A 15887-nucleotide genomic window follows, 5' to 3' on the forward strand; every position below is an offset into this window, starting at 1 on the left:
CCAGAGTGCAGCCAGGACCAGCCCCAGCATCTCTGCACACCGGCAGGGAAGAGAATGCACCGAGGCACTGGAGAGAGCTGCCTTCAGGGCAGGTCTGAGCCACCATGCCCACTGCCTGCAGGGCAACAGGCATTACAAGTTAATTTACTGACCCTCAGCTGTCCCTCACCCTGGTTAAAACGTGTCCTTTGGGTCTGGAACACCAGGCTTTACTGCGATGCCCAGGAGTGGCAGCAAGGAAGCATCTCAGCCTGGAGAAGAGAAGGCTCCACGGAGACCTTCCAGTCCCTAAAGGGGCTCCAGGAAAGCTGGGGAGGGACTCTGGAGCAGGGAGGGGAGCCATGAGATGAGGCAGAACAGCTTTAAACTAAAAGCGCAGATTTAGATGAGATTATTGGGAAGAAATTCTTTGGTGTGAGGGTGGTGAGCCCCTGGCCCAGGTTGCCCAGAGCAGCTGTGGCTGCCCCATCCCTGGAGGGGTTCAAGGCCAGGTTGGATGGGGCTTGGAGCAACCTGGTCTGGTGGGAGGTGTCCCTGCCCAGGGCAGGGGGGTGGGACTGGTTGATCTTTAAGGTCCCTTCCAACCCAAACCCTTCTATGATCTGCATTTCATCTGAGCTGAGGGCTTGTAACTTGTGGCATGATGGAGAATTACGCATGGAAACGAAATGATAGCTAAAAAAATTATCAAACAATCTTTTTCCCAAAGAAAACTTTAATTTTAACAAGACAGGAAGCTGCACAAAGAGAGCTATCGCAAGCTTCTTTTGAACAACAGCCTAAAACTATCTACATCGGTACCTGTGGAGTAGAGGTTCTTCTTCTGAGCAACAGTCTGGCCACAGGGGCTTGGCCTTGCAAAGGCCACCAAACTGCACCCAGTAGACAGCTCCGTCCCGTACCGGGACACAGGCTGCCCTTCCTTTCACAAAGGCAAAGCAGCATTTGAGGGGCAGGTGGGTAGGCAACCTGAAAACCGAAATCCACCCTAGGAAAACAGGACTTGCCTCTAAAGCGTTGTTTCCTGTTGAAGCAAGTCCAGCCTGATGTGTTTCAGAACAGCAGTGGAAGCATCTTCCAGCCTCCGCGTCGGTCTAACCCAAAGCATCATCCCAAGCTAGAGCCAAGTGGGACAGGGACACCCGCCCTGGGTCCCCCTCAGTGGCTCAAGCCTTCCCAGCCCATGGCAGGGGTCACTGCTGCCTTTCAGGGTGGCCAACGCACCAAGGTCCCCTAAAAAAACATCCCATGAGGAACCCACGGTGCAAACCCTCGCTCCCCTGCCTTGTTCTGCCACGGTCACCCATCCTCTTGGGCTGAAGAAATGGTTGCAGAGCCCGGACCCCCCCCAGCACTGGAGTCAGGTGGGGGGATAGCAGCTCAGAGCCATGCAGGCAGCTCCCTTCTCATTTTAACCACCCCCCAGCTGCTGAAACACAAAGCTTTGCAAGTGCAGGGCGCCGTCTGCCAGAGGGGAGGGAGCTGCAGTCGATGGCTTTCAGCTGGGGGCACATCGAAGTGGACAGAGCATCCCACCTCCACCGTCAATTAACACTAAAAGGGCTTGTTCCAAGCCTAGCAGCCTCCTTCAGCACAACAACAGAAACTTCAAGATTGCCTCTGCCTGTTTCCAGGCCGCAGGATGTCAACCAGCCTGGGTTGAGGGCCAGAAGGTGGCCAGAGCCTTTTCCCTGAATAAGGAAGCATGTTCCTCTCCTGGCTGAAGCAGCGTCCTTCCACTGCGGAGCAGACACCAGAGGCGACGGGGGAAGAGGCTGCCTAAGAAAGGGAGGCAAAACCCAGAAGGTTTTCCTCAGCTCTGAGCTGGAAAGGTGTCTCAAATCTCAAGCAAGAAAAGAGGCAACTGCAGTTTCTATTGAAAACCATCCTAACCAAAAAAAAAAACCAAAAACAAAAGAAAAAAAAAATATTCAGGTAAACTGTCCAACAGGAAAGAAGGGGAAAAAAAATATTCAACCTCAAACAGTAAGACTCCGATTAGCGTTTGTAACCATCCAAGCAGATGGCAAGGGTGGTGAGGAGCAAAACCACACCGTCGCCCCGGGGCTGCAGCTCACTGGCATCCCATCCTCGTCACCGTCCCCGGCCCGGTGGCACCCCACTGCCTGGCCATCCCCACTGGCAGGGGACGAGGAAGCCTTCTGCCTCCGCTGCCCATCCGCCGACCATCTCTCCCCCTGCCATCCCTGCTGCCCATCAGTTCTCGCCCGCCTGGACATACTCCTCGGTGGCCTTGGTGATGGTGCTCAGGTACTGCCAGCTCAGGGCAGCCAGGAGCATGGCGCACGACAGGTAGATGGGGGAGTAGTGGTGGCGCGATGCCATGGGGCCGCCAGGCAAGCTCATGGCGCGGATGGAGGCGATGACCTGCTGCGTCTTGTTGGATGACGGGTCTGTGCTTGGGATCTTCTGGTAGATCTGGGGAGGGAGGAAGGAGGAGTTATGGTTCCCATCCAAGGTTGAGGAGACAAATGGGACCACTACATGAAAGAGGAAGCCTTAGGGCCACCATGTCCTCAAGAGCAACCTCAGTGGTGGACTGCCATGGAGCAAGAGATGTCTGGATGGGGTCAGGGCCCATTTCCCTTGGGAAGTGCATTAAGCCAAGCAGCCTCTTGAGGGCACCCCATGATGGGAGATGGACCACATGGCCCCAGACACAGTCCCTCAACCCCAAGTGATGTTGCTGGGACCAGTGCTTCTTGCCCAGCAATCCGCAGCCCACCCCAAACCAGTGAAGACACCCTCAGTGTGACCAGCAGCTGGTGTGACTGCCAGGAAATTGCCACTTTCATCAGACAACCCCATGGTCTCTGGGGTTTTCAAACCTGATGGTCTTTGAGATACTTGTCTGCTTGACTCTTACGGAGGCGTGCACAAGCAAAGACCCTCCTCTGGGATAAGGTGCTAAGGTGTCAGTGTCCCTTGCCATAGGGCTGCCCAGCCCACAAAGGGACCTCCCATCACGCATGGTTTGGGGTCTCCCTGGTGCAGATGTAATGTCTTTTTATTTAACAGCCCTCGCTGGATTTGGTTTTGGGGGTTGGAGTGTTGGGTTTTTTCATGAATCCATCCACCAGATGTTCCTCCACATGACCTTTTAACCTCCACAGTACCCTGAAGTTGGGAGTCCCACTGCTTTAACAACCCGTGAAGAGACACTCTCATTTACTGTTGGCCATGGAGCACAAGAGAAGAGCCACCACACCATGCTGCCAGCTGCAACTACGGACACAGTGAAAACAAGACTGCGTGCAGCCTGTGGTGAGATGATGCAACCTGTTCCAAGGTGTGTTGCAAGAAAGGTCCTCTGGGCCTGCTCAGGTCAAGGGAAGTCCTACACTGTGACACCTGGCTCCTCCGGTTCTCCACCAGAAGGACAGCAGGACCTATGTCTCTGCCTCTCAACACAGGCACAGACCAAGAGAACACATCAAGCACCTAGTTTGGTCCAAGCCAAAGCCATATCAGGGTCACCATGCCCTGCCACCATGAACTGACTAAGAGACTCAAGGAAAGGATCAACAGATTCATGGGTTTTCCCAATTCCATACCAGCAATGAGACAGAAAGTACTCAAAGGAAGCTGCTCAACCTACCTCTTCCACATACTGGTACATGATGGCTTTGACAGCTTGTATGTTTGTGGCATCCATCATTAGAGTGACGGCTTGTCCCTTCCGGATCTTCACAACACCCCTGAACACCTGCTTGTTGTTATAGCAGGCAGCCAACGTGGCAATAGCCATCACCTAAGGAGAAACACCAAGAGGCCTTACTGCATTGCAAGGAGCTTGCCAAGGGAGTAACCCTGGCCCAAGTGAAATCGATGGCAAAACACTCAGGAGTGGAGCCACAATCTCACCACCAGCAGAAATGGCAGGTACCGGGCAAAAAGAAAGAGACGGAGAATAAAACAGGCTAATATTGACATGATATATAATGCTCCAATGCCTCCAGCTTCTCATCAGCTGGGCTGCAGACGATGAAGAACCACTTGAAAGCATAACTCACCTGGGGGATAGCACAGAAGTTGAAGACGCTTTGGTTTTTCAGGCGGGATAAGTATGTGAGGACATCAGGGACATGGTGGAGGGCGTTGGTGATGAGCTCATTCAGACACTGGACAGCCATATCGATGTTCTCTGGTTTGGCAAGATCCGAGAGCTTCTTTGCGTATCTGCTCCAAACCTAAACATCAAGATAAGGACTCACAAGTTGGAGGGTACATTCGTGCCGTAAGAGAGACATCAGTCACAGCCTGAGGTTTGGGAAAGCAACAAGAACCACCAGAGACCCATGAAAGCCTTGAAGGAGTAGGGCTTGCTAGGCTAAAGAAAAGAAGGGTGGGCAAGCTGCAAGGACATGACAGTGGCCTTTGCATATAACAAAGGGATTGCAAAGAAGGAGGATGCAACTCATCTCCACATCTTCTCTAGGCAGGGCAAGGAAAAGATGCCTCACACATTGGGCTGACATCAAAAAATGCTCTATGACACAGGTGAGCCACATGGAAAAGGGGGAGAAAAATTCTTGGAGGGCCTGAAGAAGAGCGGACAAGCATCTGTCAGGCTCAGGCAGAGCTGGTCCTGCCTTTGGGAACAGACTAGGTACCCTCCCGAGATCTCACCAAGCCTTATCCTCCCTCATTTCCAGAACCAACATAACAGAGAGGGGAAAAATTGGCACAAGTTCTTGGCAGTGTGGGGAGACATCATTTCATCCCCACATCTGTAGATAGATATGGAACTTGTCACCCAGCCGTCATTAGAAGAACTATTATCAAGAAGATGTACAACCAACAGTAGCGATCTGATGCAGCACAGCTTTACTGTAGGGTCCTGACAAAATTAAAGCAGACTGTCAAGTCTCACCTGTTTTAAAGGGACTTTGATTTAAAGGGACATCAGAGACCCTACAATTTTAGCTGTGCACCTTCCGCTACGCACCCGGTAATGCATTCCCGAGACACGTGTCCTGGGAAGCATGGACAGTTGGCCCCATCTGTTACAGGTCTTGGACAGAAGTATGAAAGACTATCAAGAGACACCAACAAATGGTGGAAAAAATGCTGGCTTTGGGAATTTCGAAGGAAGTTCCATCAGGAACGCTTCCAATGAGAGGATAAAACTCACTGTATCAGAGCAGCAACAACAGTACCTTCAGCCTGAGCACATCTCCCAAAGAGGCACAGCAGAAACGCTCACCCCAAGGCGATGTTTTCATAGAATCACAGAATGGTTTGGGTTGGAAGGGACCTTAAAGATCATCCAGTTCCAACCCCCTGCCCTGGGCAGGGACACCTCCCACCAGACAAGGTTACTCCAAGCCCCATCCAACCTGGCCTTGAACAGAGATGGGGCAGCCACAGCTTTTCTGGGCAACATGTTCCAATGTCTCACCACCCTCAGAGTGAAGAATTTCTTCCTAGTAAAGAATTTCCTTCCCTCACCTCTCTGGGCCAGAACTCCCTTCCCTCCAGCTGGTCCTCCAGATAGTCACGGATGATGTTGGTTTTCTGCAGGAAGAGGCCCATGGAGTTGGCCAGCTCCGTGTCCTGCCCGACGATAGGATCTTCTAGCTCTGATGCAGAGAAGAGACGGGAAAGGCCGATCCCCACCAGCCCAGCAACGTAGTGACAATACTGTGAAGCACCAAGAGAGGAAGGTGCAGAAAAGAAAAAAAAAAAACAAGATAAAAGGAACAGTTAGAAAGAGCGGCCAGTTTGCCACAGTGAGTTTTATGAAAATGATGCTCAGAATTAATTGACAGTATGTTTTCTGCACATTCTCACGGCCCTCCCTGGGACGTCTCAGCTTTGCCATGCCCAGCAAACACCTCACCAAGGATGTCCCACCAAGGTGCCACTCTGCCTCCAGCAGCTGAATGAACCGCCCACAGGGGAACAGCTGATGTGATGGGTCACCCAAAACATGTGCTGGTGGGTGACACCAACAATCCACGCCATCCTGCTGCCACCCACAGGACCAGCAGTCTCTCAAAGCCTTCCCAAGGCCACACAGCCTCCCTCAAACATCTGAGTCCTCTTCCCCCAGGGATGTTCTGTCTCCTCTTCCCCCAGAGACAAGGTGGACCCTACTCATGTTTGGTCTGGTCCTCTTGTCCAGGCTGACTTACCTTATCCCACTCATGCTGAGAGTCAACCTTCTTCTCCAAGAACTCTGCCATCCCGACGCCCATCTTGTGGCAAATATCTGAAATCACCTCCTGGTAAACCTTTGACAAGTTCCTGAACTCCATGGAGATCTGGCAGCACAAACCACCGCGAGGGGAAAAAAAAAAAAGACAGTTTTAGGAAAAAAATAGCAGAGCTCAATGTTTATTAAGAAATCAGAAAAAGACTGTTTACCGGGCGCCTATCCCGCCCTGGCTGGAGATGGAGGACAACTCCTGCAAACGGAGTTGTTTCAAGGCCCCTAAAGCATGTCTCAGTCTGAACAGAACCGTCTCTGGCGGTAGATCAGACACAGCAATATCTTCAAGAAGGCTCTGTGGCCTTCGACTAGTATCATCCGGGACTTGCAGGACAAAACTAGCTACCCTTGGCAGACACAGTTGTGGTTTTTTTTGTAATTTGTGAGAGCATCCCATCACGCCAACCACGGGGAGAGACAAGGGAGCTTTCTGCTGCTCCGTTCTCCTGAACCCTCTCCAGCTCTGGCTCCATAAGGCACGTTTTGCACAACTGGAAAGGCATCAAGCAACCGAGAAAGCACAAAATCCTTCTTCTACATCTCCAATAACATGATTTAATGACTCAGTCGTTCTCACACTGCAAAGAACATCCTCCCCTATTGTGCTGAGTGCTCTTCTCCACCCGTGGGTAACTACAGCCAGCCCAAGGTGTGCATCTGGTAAGGACAACAGTCTGAACAACTACAGCTCGGACATGAACACCACCGCAGATTCAGGCTCTCCTCCTCGCCCTGTGTCTCAGTCTGTCTGTAAAATAAGCATATTGACGCTTCTTCTGTCTCAATGGCTTGACTCCACTATACAGAGAAGCATGACCTGAGAGTACACCTCTACTAGGTATTATTAAAATCATAGAATCACAGAATGGTTTGGGTTGGAAGGGACCTTAAAGATCATCTAGTTCCAATCCCCTGCCCTGGGCAGGGACACCTCCCACCAGCCCAGGTTGCTCCAAGCCCCGGCCAACCTGTCCTTGAACCCCTCCAGGGATGGGGCAGCCACAGCTTCCCTGGGCAACCTGGGCCAGGGGCTCACCCCCCTCACACCAAAGAATTTCTTCCCAATATCTCATCTCAGTCTCCCCTCTTTCAGTGTAAAACCATTCCCCCTTGTCCCATGGCTCCCCTCCCTGCTCCAGAGTCCCTCCCCAGCTTTCCTGGAGCCCCTTGAGGGACTGGAAGGGGCTGGAAGGTCTCCCGGGAGACTTCTCCAGGCTGAACACCTCCAAGTAATCCCCAGGAGGAGCTTGGGAAGTAGCGTGGACCAGAAACCTTTTCTCTTAAGGACAGTCTGGGATGCAACCATGCTGTTCTGGATGCTGAGAGAGCTAAATGGCTTGGACACGGCCAGACATTCTCAATCTGCCTCTAGTCAGAGAACAGGCTCCAATACTGATTTAGCTTGCGAGTGGAGACTTCCTACGGCTTCCTTTTAGAAGGATCCTTAGAGCAACAAGATTTTGGACAACATCGTTCCTAAGAGTGAGGGTGCTTTTTATCTAATACGTATATCAAGTATCTGCAAACAGACTCCTGTAGCTCTAGAGCAGATCCCCAAGGACTGTTGCAAACACTGGGCCATCCATAAGCCAGACGCCAGCCCAGCTTTCCTCTTCTCCATATCTGTTAGGGGTCACAGGACACCCAACCCAGGCAATACAGAGTTGGGCAACAAATCCCAATCGCTCTCCCCAAGGAGACAGTCGCTCTTCCAACGGGAGAGGCAAAGAGCCACTTTTCAGAGCTGGCACGGGTTACCTCTGGCTCGTGTACGGAATTACACAATGTTTGGGTTTCCCACGCCAGCTCTGCATCCAGCCCCACGTGCAGGTGATGTAGCTCTTCCAAAGAGCTACGGGCTCACCAGGGACCAAACGAGCTCGGCAGACACAGACAGGCATAACGTGCAGGGACAACTATCCACAGAAAGGTGACACAAGGCGGCTGAAGCAAGGAGGTGGGTGCCTTACCGTTGGGAAGTCTTCGAGCACCTGCCGGTCCTTCTCCTTGCTCTCCATGTATTTCCACTCGGGTTGATAGAGATAGGAGTGAAACTCGTGCAGCATCGGGACCTTCACATCTAAGCTGATGGACATGTCATCCTCTATAGTGTCCAGGGCACGGAGAACTAGGTAGAATATACAGACGGCGTGTCTGGGGGGAGAGAAAAAAACAATCATCCCTTACTTGGGATTGCTCGTTAGGTGGGACAAACAGCTTCGATTAACCGCACAGCCTTCGGCAGAGGCGATTCCAGCTCCACATGACACATGCTGGCACCACCAGGTTGTTGATGCTTTTGGAAGATCCCAGTGTCTCCTACAGTCTGGAAACCAGCTTTGGTCAAGGGATGCCCACGTCCAATCCCTCCTCCATCGAATCATAGAATGGTTTGGGTTGGAAGGAATCGTTAAAGGTCATCTATAGTCCAACTCCCCTACAACGAGCAGGGACATCTTCAACTAGACCCAAGGTACCAGCTTCCCCAGCCATCGTCTGGGGACAGTGGCTGTCCCTTGCAGTGCAGGAATGTAAAATAAATGTGTTAGAAGTGTGCTCCTCAAATCCCAGGGTCACGGGAGCAGGTTAGGGATGGAAAGCCCCACCAGCAGTGCTTCCCAGTACCTTGATCATCATCTCCTTGAACCCTCACTCTGAGCAGCAGAGGTGCCTCTGCACAAACCCCCCGTGGGCTGATCACCACGAAAGCTGCAGAACGCCTGAGCGGGGTGGGAAACCCAGGTTTTTCCCCTTCGTGCAAAGAACTACGGCATGGGTTTTGGCTTTCTAACATGTCTATCAGGGAAGGGATGGGCCTGTAAAGTCTCCCTTGGTCTGGGCAGGGCAGGGCACCGCGAGGTCCAATCCTGCAGGAAAGACCCAATCCTGCAGGCAAGATCCCAGGTTCTCGACCAACACTCACTAGGACCCGGGAGGACAGAGCCCAAGGTCTGCTCCTGGAAAAACCAAATGGAAAATAAAGAAGGGGAAAAAAAGCAGGTGGATTTTTCCTATTACTTCCCCTTCTCTGCACCCAGCACCCTTTTAGCCTGTTTGGGGGGAGGGGGGGAGGTAATAAGGGGGTCCCTTACTGTGTAACTGGAATGTCAGGACTGGAAAATAGAGCCAAAACACCCTGGATTTGGTATCTCTGCACACAAGATGTGTCACAGCCCACATGTCCCAGCACGCCTGCAGAAAGCTGCTGGAAAGCCACTTTCCCCAACCCGGCCTCCACATTTCCACAGCTGATGCAAAAAAATAAAGTCCCGCTGGTGAGAAATACCGGCTCCGAGTCCAGGATTTAGAGAAAATAATCCCTTAGCTCTAAAGGAGCACAGCGATACTTCAAGGAGATGATGCATTTATTAATTGTTTAACAAATGGAAACTTGCTCAGACTGCTTCAATGCTAATTACTAGGCGGAAGCGTGGCTCTCCTGGGATGACAACGCACGAGCGGTGATTAAGCAGCCAGGGAAAACTGACCGGCTCTTACAGCCAATACTGTTAAATTTGGTATTTTTTTTCCTTAATTGAAGGGTATTTAACACTTCTGTCAAAGCACACATCCGAGCGCTCACGAGCACCTCGCTCGTGCCCTCCCGTTCCTTTGCATGGCTGAGTTTTCCCGTCTCAACCGGGCTGCGAACATTCATCCCGCAGGTTGCAAGTGCCCAGGACTCCCAAGCCCTTTCAGCAAGGACCTCCTCTGGCAGCAACCAAGAAAGGTGGAGCAGAAGCTGAAACACCATCCAAAATGCCATCCCAGGAGGTCCTCTCAAATTTACGCCATGCCAAGAGAAGAACTAGCAATAACTCCACTTATTTAACCCCTTTTCTGCATCCAAGTCTTAACTGCATCCCCAACTCCCATCACACACTGAATTCAGCTCCATGGCAATCTGGGGAAATCAAAAGAAGAAATGTTTTACGCTGAGGGTGGAGAAACCCTGGCCCAGGTTGCCCAGAGACGTGATGTATGCCCCATCCCTGGAAACATTCAAGACCAGGTTGGATGGGGCTTTGAGCAACCTGGTCCAGTTGAAGATGTCCCTGCCCATGGCAGGGGGGTTGGACTAGATGGGCTTTAAAAGTGCCTTCCAACCCAAACTACTCCATGATTCTATGAAATGTAAGATCATAAAAACAATTACACAGTAAGCGTGGTCTGCCTGCAGCTCCCCGTTTCTCTGCAGGGTTCCCAGGAACCGTGGTCCCAGCTGGGCTCCAACCCGAGACCCATGGGGATGACAGCGGCCAACCAAAGCCACTCAGTCTTCCCAACAAACACGCGTGACGTTGCCAGGAGGAGGACACTCCAGCATTACCTCCCCTTTGCACAACTGGAAGCATCCACTTCCAAAGAGCAAGTCCCCATCCCTGGAGGGTTTCAAGGCCAGGTTGGACGGGGCTTTGAGCAACCTGGTCCAGTGGGAGGTGTCCCTGCCCAGGGCAGGAGGGTTGGAACTAGATGATCTTTAAGGTCCCTTCCAATCTAAACCATTCTGTGATTCTAAGCACGATTTCATCTCAGGGCTCAAGCTCCAGCCCTGTCCTAGGCACAGCTTCACGCTTCCCAGGTGAGGAGGTCTCCTTTCTCCTTGCCACCACATGCACAAGGCTGGTCCTCTCCACCAAAGAGCTGAACCTGCAGGAATTGATCCTGAAGGGTCCTACAGACAGGCAGGACCATGGTATCCTGTTGCAGGAGCATCCCTCTTCTCTCCACCACCAGGACAGGAGTTACGATGTTGGCTCCTAACTCCACCACCAAAGAGTTACGATGTTGGCTCAGCTGCTGACGATGCTGCAGTTTGGAGCCTTCCACCTTCCAAGAAAACGCCCTGACCATGGAGCAACGGGCGAGACAGGGCCCTGGCCAGCAAAACACATGGTTTACAGGGCCAAAAAAAATAAAGCAGGAAGAAAGCAAACATTTTAGCTCAACTCCCTGTGCGCCAGCCTAGGGAGCATCGCTCCCAGCACTCAGCCAGAACCTCTCCATCTTCCAGCAGTCCTTGGGGGGACGCATGGAAACTCTCCCGGGAGCAGGGATGCGAACCAGGCAGCAAGAGCTTCACGCTTCCCCAGCCTTCAAACAAGGAGATTTTCATTTCAAAGAAGTGGCAAAGGGAGGGGACCGGGCTGTGGTGTAGGACACAGCGCTCTGGAGCAGGCCCTGGGCTTGAATCCTACACCAGCAGCTCCTTCAACCAGCAGGAAGAGGCAAATATTAAGCAGTCCGTAACTACTGGGGTTCAGTTTAACCCCTTAACGGGGTTAACATCAATGAAAACACTTCTTTGACGCGATCCGGCAAAATTAATTCCTTTGCTAAACTTGCTGCTCCGCCTATTCATATATTCTGCCGATTTGTCATTTCCCTCTTTTGTCCCAAAACTCTTCAGCGGAACAACTGGGCTTTGAAAATTAATTTCTTCTGATTCGCAACAAGCCGGCTGTAATTCAGCCGCAACCCCTGGGCAGCCCCAGGTGGCAAAAATCCAGCAATAGCATTTTTAGGATGCCAGGCAGAAGTTTCTGTGCCCTGAGGGTAGGGAGCGATGGAAGCCAGCACATGGCATGCAGGCACTGCTAAAAGCTTTCAAGGTGTTTTATTGATTGGCTGCCTTTTTTTTTTTTTTTCCTTAATTTCTACATTAGCTAATACACCAAGTGTGGAAAAAAAAAGAAAAATTTATTCTTGGCCCCACTCGTACCTTTCCACGCAACCCCGGCCAAACCGCTGGATTTTTTTTGCCTTTCCTGTAAAACCGGCTGCAGACATCATTTCATAAACGCCAGACGACAGCGATGGGGCACCGTCCAAAACGCCAAACCGGGGCTCAGAAACCCAACAGAAAACCCAGTGTTCAGGCCCGGCGCTGGCAACCGCAGCATTAGACGCGATTGGTGGAATTTATAGGAACAACCCCTAATTTTGACGATTAATCCCAGCTTGGGATTAACTGGAGAGAGATCTATGTGCTGAAATCAGTTATTTCTATATGAATATAATATAGAAATATATAATATACACATGCACAAAGCAGCAGGCCAGCTGAGCTTTGCACCTACCACCATCTGAAACTTCGCCTGGGTCAGGAAAATTTGTACAGCAAAAAAACTGAGCGTCCAGCAATCCCCCTCCCATGATTTCCTAGGTTTTAAGGCAGCTGCTTCCAAAAGTACCTTCCAGGCTGGGTGCAGACCCTCGGTCAGCCCTGGGATTTTGCTTTCTGGAGGCCAGCGCCAGCCCTTGGCACTGCCAGGACACATTCCCAGGGTGTCACAAACAGCACATGGCCAGGCGCTGCGTTTAACCGTCTGCTGGCCAAGGAGCTGAAGGGTGGATGCGTCACGTCCAGCCAGCTCCGACGTGAAAATCCTCACGTACGGGCTGCATCACGGATTGTCGACAGCCAGCCCAGCCCAGCACCCCGGGGATCTGCTGCACAGGGGGAGGCAGGAAGAGGGAGCATTTCCCAGCGGCTCAGCTAAGGAAATATGGCATTTTGGGGGCATTGCATGGAGCACCTCCCCGGGAGCCCCAGTGACGGGGTGGGGGGCATCGCACCTACCACCTCCCAGACGGCTCAGCCCGGGGTGGGGGGAGGCATTGCACCCACCACCTCCCGAGGACCTTCAGCCTTGGGGGGGCGAGCATTGCACCCACCATCTCCTGAGGACCACCGGTGTCACAGGGACATTGCACCCACCGCCTCCCAAGGAGCCCCAGTGTCTGGGGGGGGTTAGCACCCACCACCTCCCAAGGACCCTCAGCTTTGGGGGGCAGCATTGCACCCACCACCTCCCGAGAAGCCCCAGTGTCGGGGGGACACTGCACCCACCACCTCCTGGGGGATCCCAGTGCCGGGGCGGGGAGGGGTGGGGATTGCACCCACCACCTTACAAGGCATCCCCGTGTCAGGGGGGCATTGCACCCATCACCTCCAGCATGGGTCTGGCATCAGGGACCCTTGTACCCACCATCTCCCAAAGAGCCCCGAGGTGTCAGGGGAGGGCACTGCACCCACCACCTCCTGGGGACCCCCAGTGTCAGCGAGTCACTGCACCCACCACCTCATGGGGACCCCCGACCTCGGGGGAAGGGGAGCACTACACACACCCCCCCTCCCGAGGAACCCCAGCGCTGGGAAGACATTGCACCCACCACCTCCAGGGTACCCCCGATGCCTGCGGGCCGTTGCCCCCGCCACCTCCCGGGGAGCCCCAGCGTTGGGGAAGACCTTGCCCCCGCCACCCCCAGCCCCCCGTCGCCCCCCCCCCTCCCCCCCGCCCCCAGCTCACCGCAGCTCTCCGTCCAGGGCCTGGATAACGGCGGCGAAGCTGCGGCTCGTCTGGTTGAGGTAGCGGTAGCAGGTCCGGAGGCCGCGTCCCAGCGAGTCCTGCGGGCAGAGCGAGGTGCCGGGGGGCGGCTGGAGGCGGGGGGCGGCCGGCGGCGGGGCCGGGGGGGCGGCGGCGACACCCCCCCCACACTGCTGCTGCTGCTGCACCCTCCGCCCGCCGCCCCGCAGCCGCCCCAGCGCCCGGGGGGGACCCCGCGGCGGGGACAAGGCCAGGGTCCGCTTGAAGAGGGACACGGCTTTGGTGCTGGCCGCCATGGGGCGCGGCGGCGGCGGCGGCGGCGGCGGGGGGCTGCGGCCGCTCCGCCCCCACGGGCCGCCCGCCCCCTTAACCCGCGCCGCGCCGCCGGGGCACCGCCGCCCTGCCGGACCGGGGCCGTGCATGGGAAACGCCGGGGCCGTGCGGGGACCGGGGCCGGTGCGATGCATGGGAAGCACCGGGGCCGCGCCCGGTGCCATTGCGATCCCCGGAGCCGTGCACGGAAAGCACCGGGGCCGTGCGATGTCCGGAAAGGACCGAAACCCTGCATCACTCGGAACCGGTGCGATGCCCGGGCAGCATAAAGCCCGTGCAAAGCAGCGGGGCCGTACAATTCCCGGGGCCGGTGCAATGCACGGGAAAAACAAAGCCGATGCAAACCCCCCCGGCCGTGCGATGCCCGGGAAGCACCGGTACCGGGCATCAGCCGGAGCCGGTACGATGCAAGCAGGGTACCGGCCCCGGGCAATGCGCGGAAAGCACGAAGCCGGTGCAAAGCACTGGAACCGTGCGATTCCCAGAGCCGTGTGATGTGTGGAAAGGCCTCACCGGTGCGATGCCCCAGCAGCATAAAGCCGGTGCGATGCCCGGAGCCGGTACCCTGCGTGCATCGCACCGGCTCTGAGTGATGCACAGCACCGGTCCCGCGGCACGGCACTCAACGCACAGAAAGCACGAAGCCGGTGCAAGGCACCGGAGCCGTGCAATGACCGGGAAGCACCGGGAATCGTGCATCACTCCGAGCCGGTGCAATGCACGGGAAGCATAAAGCCGGTGCAAAGCACCGGGACCCGCGCATCGCTCAGAGCCGGTGCGATGCACGCAGGGTACCGGCCCCGGGCAATGCACGGTAAGGCCGGACCCTCTGCAATGAATGCCTGGGGTGCCCGCAGCCGGTGCGATGCCCGGGAAGCAGCCGGTGCCGCCCACCGGTAACACCGGTGCAACGCTCACCCATGGCAACGCCGCAGCCGCGCAGGGAGATGCCACCCCATCCTCCCCATCCTCCTCCTCCTCCCGGCCCCCACATCACCGCGGCATCTTCTCCCCACCCCCGCCCCGGGCACCGGAGACAGCGCAGCGCATCCTCCCTTCCCCCCGCCCTCACCCCCCGCTCCGCTCACCGGGTCCATCCGCGGCATGACGGCCCGGTAGCCGCCCATTTTGAAGCGCAGCAGGTTGTAGATGTCCTCGGGGTGGCCCAGCCATTTCCTCAGCAGCTCCATGGGGGCCGCGCTCATTCCCCCCCTCTTCTGCCGCCGCTGCTGCTGCTGCCGCCGCCGCCGCCGCCGCCACCCCCCCGCCCGCCGCTTAACCGGAGTCGGGGCGGCACCGCCTCTGCCCCGCCCCTCCGCCAATCAGCTGGCTCGCCCCATCGCTCGGTGAAACGGCCAGGCCGCTTATTGGCCGAGGTGCGCTCGCACCAGGGGAGCGCCGGCCAATGGGAAGGCGGCAGGGCTGGTGTGACGGCCGCCGGCCGGCGCTGATTGGGCGGCGGCGCCCGTCGCCACACGCCGGCGGGAGGAGGAAGCGGACGGCCCACGCGTGGCCTCGCCGCCACGGAGCACCCCTGCCTTCAGGCCCGGGGAAGGCACACCACCCTTTAAGCTGTATTGTGTCACCGTCTGTCCCTGTCACCGGTGGCACTGTCACCTCTGGAGCCACCCTTTGCTCAGCGGGATCGACCCGGCCTGCTGGGAGACCTCCCCCGGCTCCCCGCCTCTGGCTCGGCCAGCTCTACCTGACAGACACCCAGCTGCGCTTTCAGGTTTCTTTTCTGTGTGTGTTTTTTTTTTTTTTTTTTTTTTGATTGTTTGTTTTAAAACAGAACTGAAAATAGGGTTTTCCTGCCATTTTCCCCTGCAGGACCCACAGAATGGTTCGGGTTAGAAGGGACCTTCAAGATCATCTAGTTCCACCCCCTGCCCTGGGCAGGGACACCCCCCACCAGCCCAGGTTGCTCCAAGCCCCGGCCAACCTGGCCTTGAACCCCTCCAGGGATGGGGCAGCCACAGCTTCTCTGG

The 15887-nt window shown here is 55.4% G+C and overlaps 1 protein-coding gene across 2 annotated transcripts; it reads right to left on the reverse strand.

Annotated features, from left to right (window-relative positions):
* Positions 1-686: 686 nt before the first annotated feature.
* Positions 687-15197, reverse strand: FDFT1 (farnesyl-diphosphate farnesyltransferase 1). 2 transcript variants are annotated; one of them, XM_074582101.1, is made up of 8 exons: positions 14988-15197; positions 13549-13646; positions 8206-8389; positions 6159-6287; positions 5473-5664; positions 4035-4211; positions 3620-3772; positions 687-2439 (listed from the first exon to the last, which is right to left on the reverse strand). In XM_074582101.1, the coding sequence occupies exons 1-8, from the start codon at positions 15102-15104 to the stop codon at positions 2218-2220; spliced, it is 1272 nt and encodes a 423-aa protein (XP_074438202.1). In that variant the 5' UTR covers positions 15105-15197; the 3' UTR covers positions 687-2217. The 2 variants fall into 2 exon arrangements, with proteins under 2 accessions (XP_074438202.1, XP_074438201.1); XM_074582100.1 differs by lacking the exon at positions 14988-15197 and having other exon boundaries at positions 695-2439; positions 13549-13879.
* Between the last annotated feature and the right edge of the window lie 690 nt (positions 15198-15887).

This window comes from Larus michahellis, chromosome 3 (genome assembly GCF_964199755.1).
Source record: "Larus michahellis chromosome 3, bLarMic1.1, whole genome shotgun sequence".
NCBI classification, from domain to species: Eukaryota; Metazoa; Chordata; class Aves; order Charadriiformes; family Laridae; genus Larus; species Larus michahellis.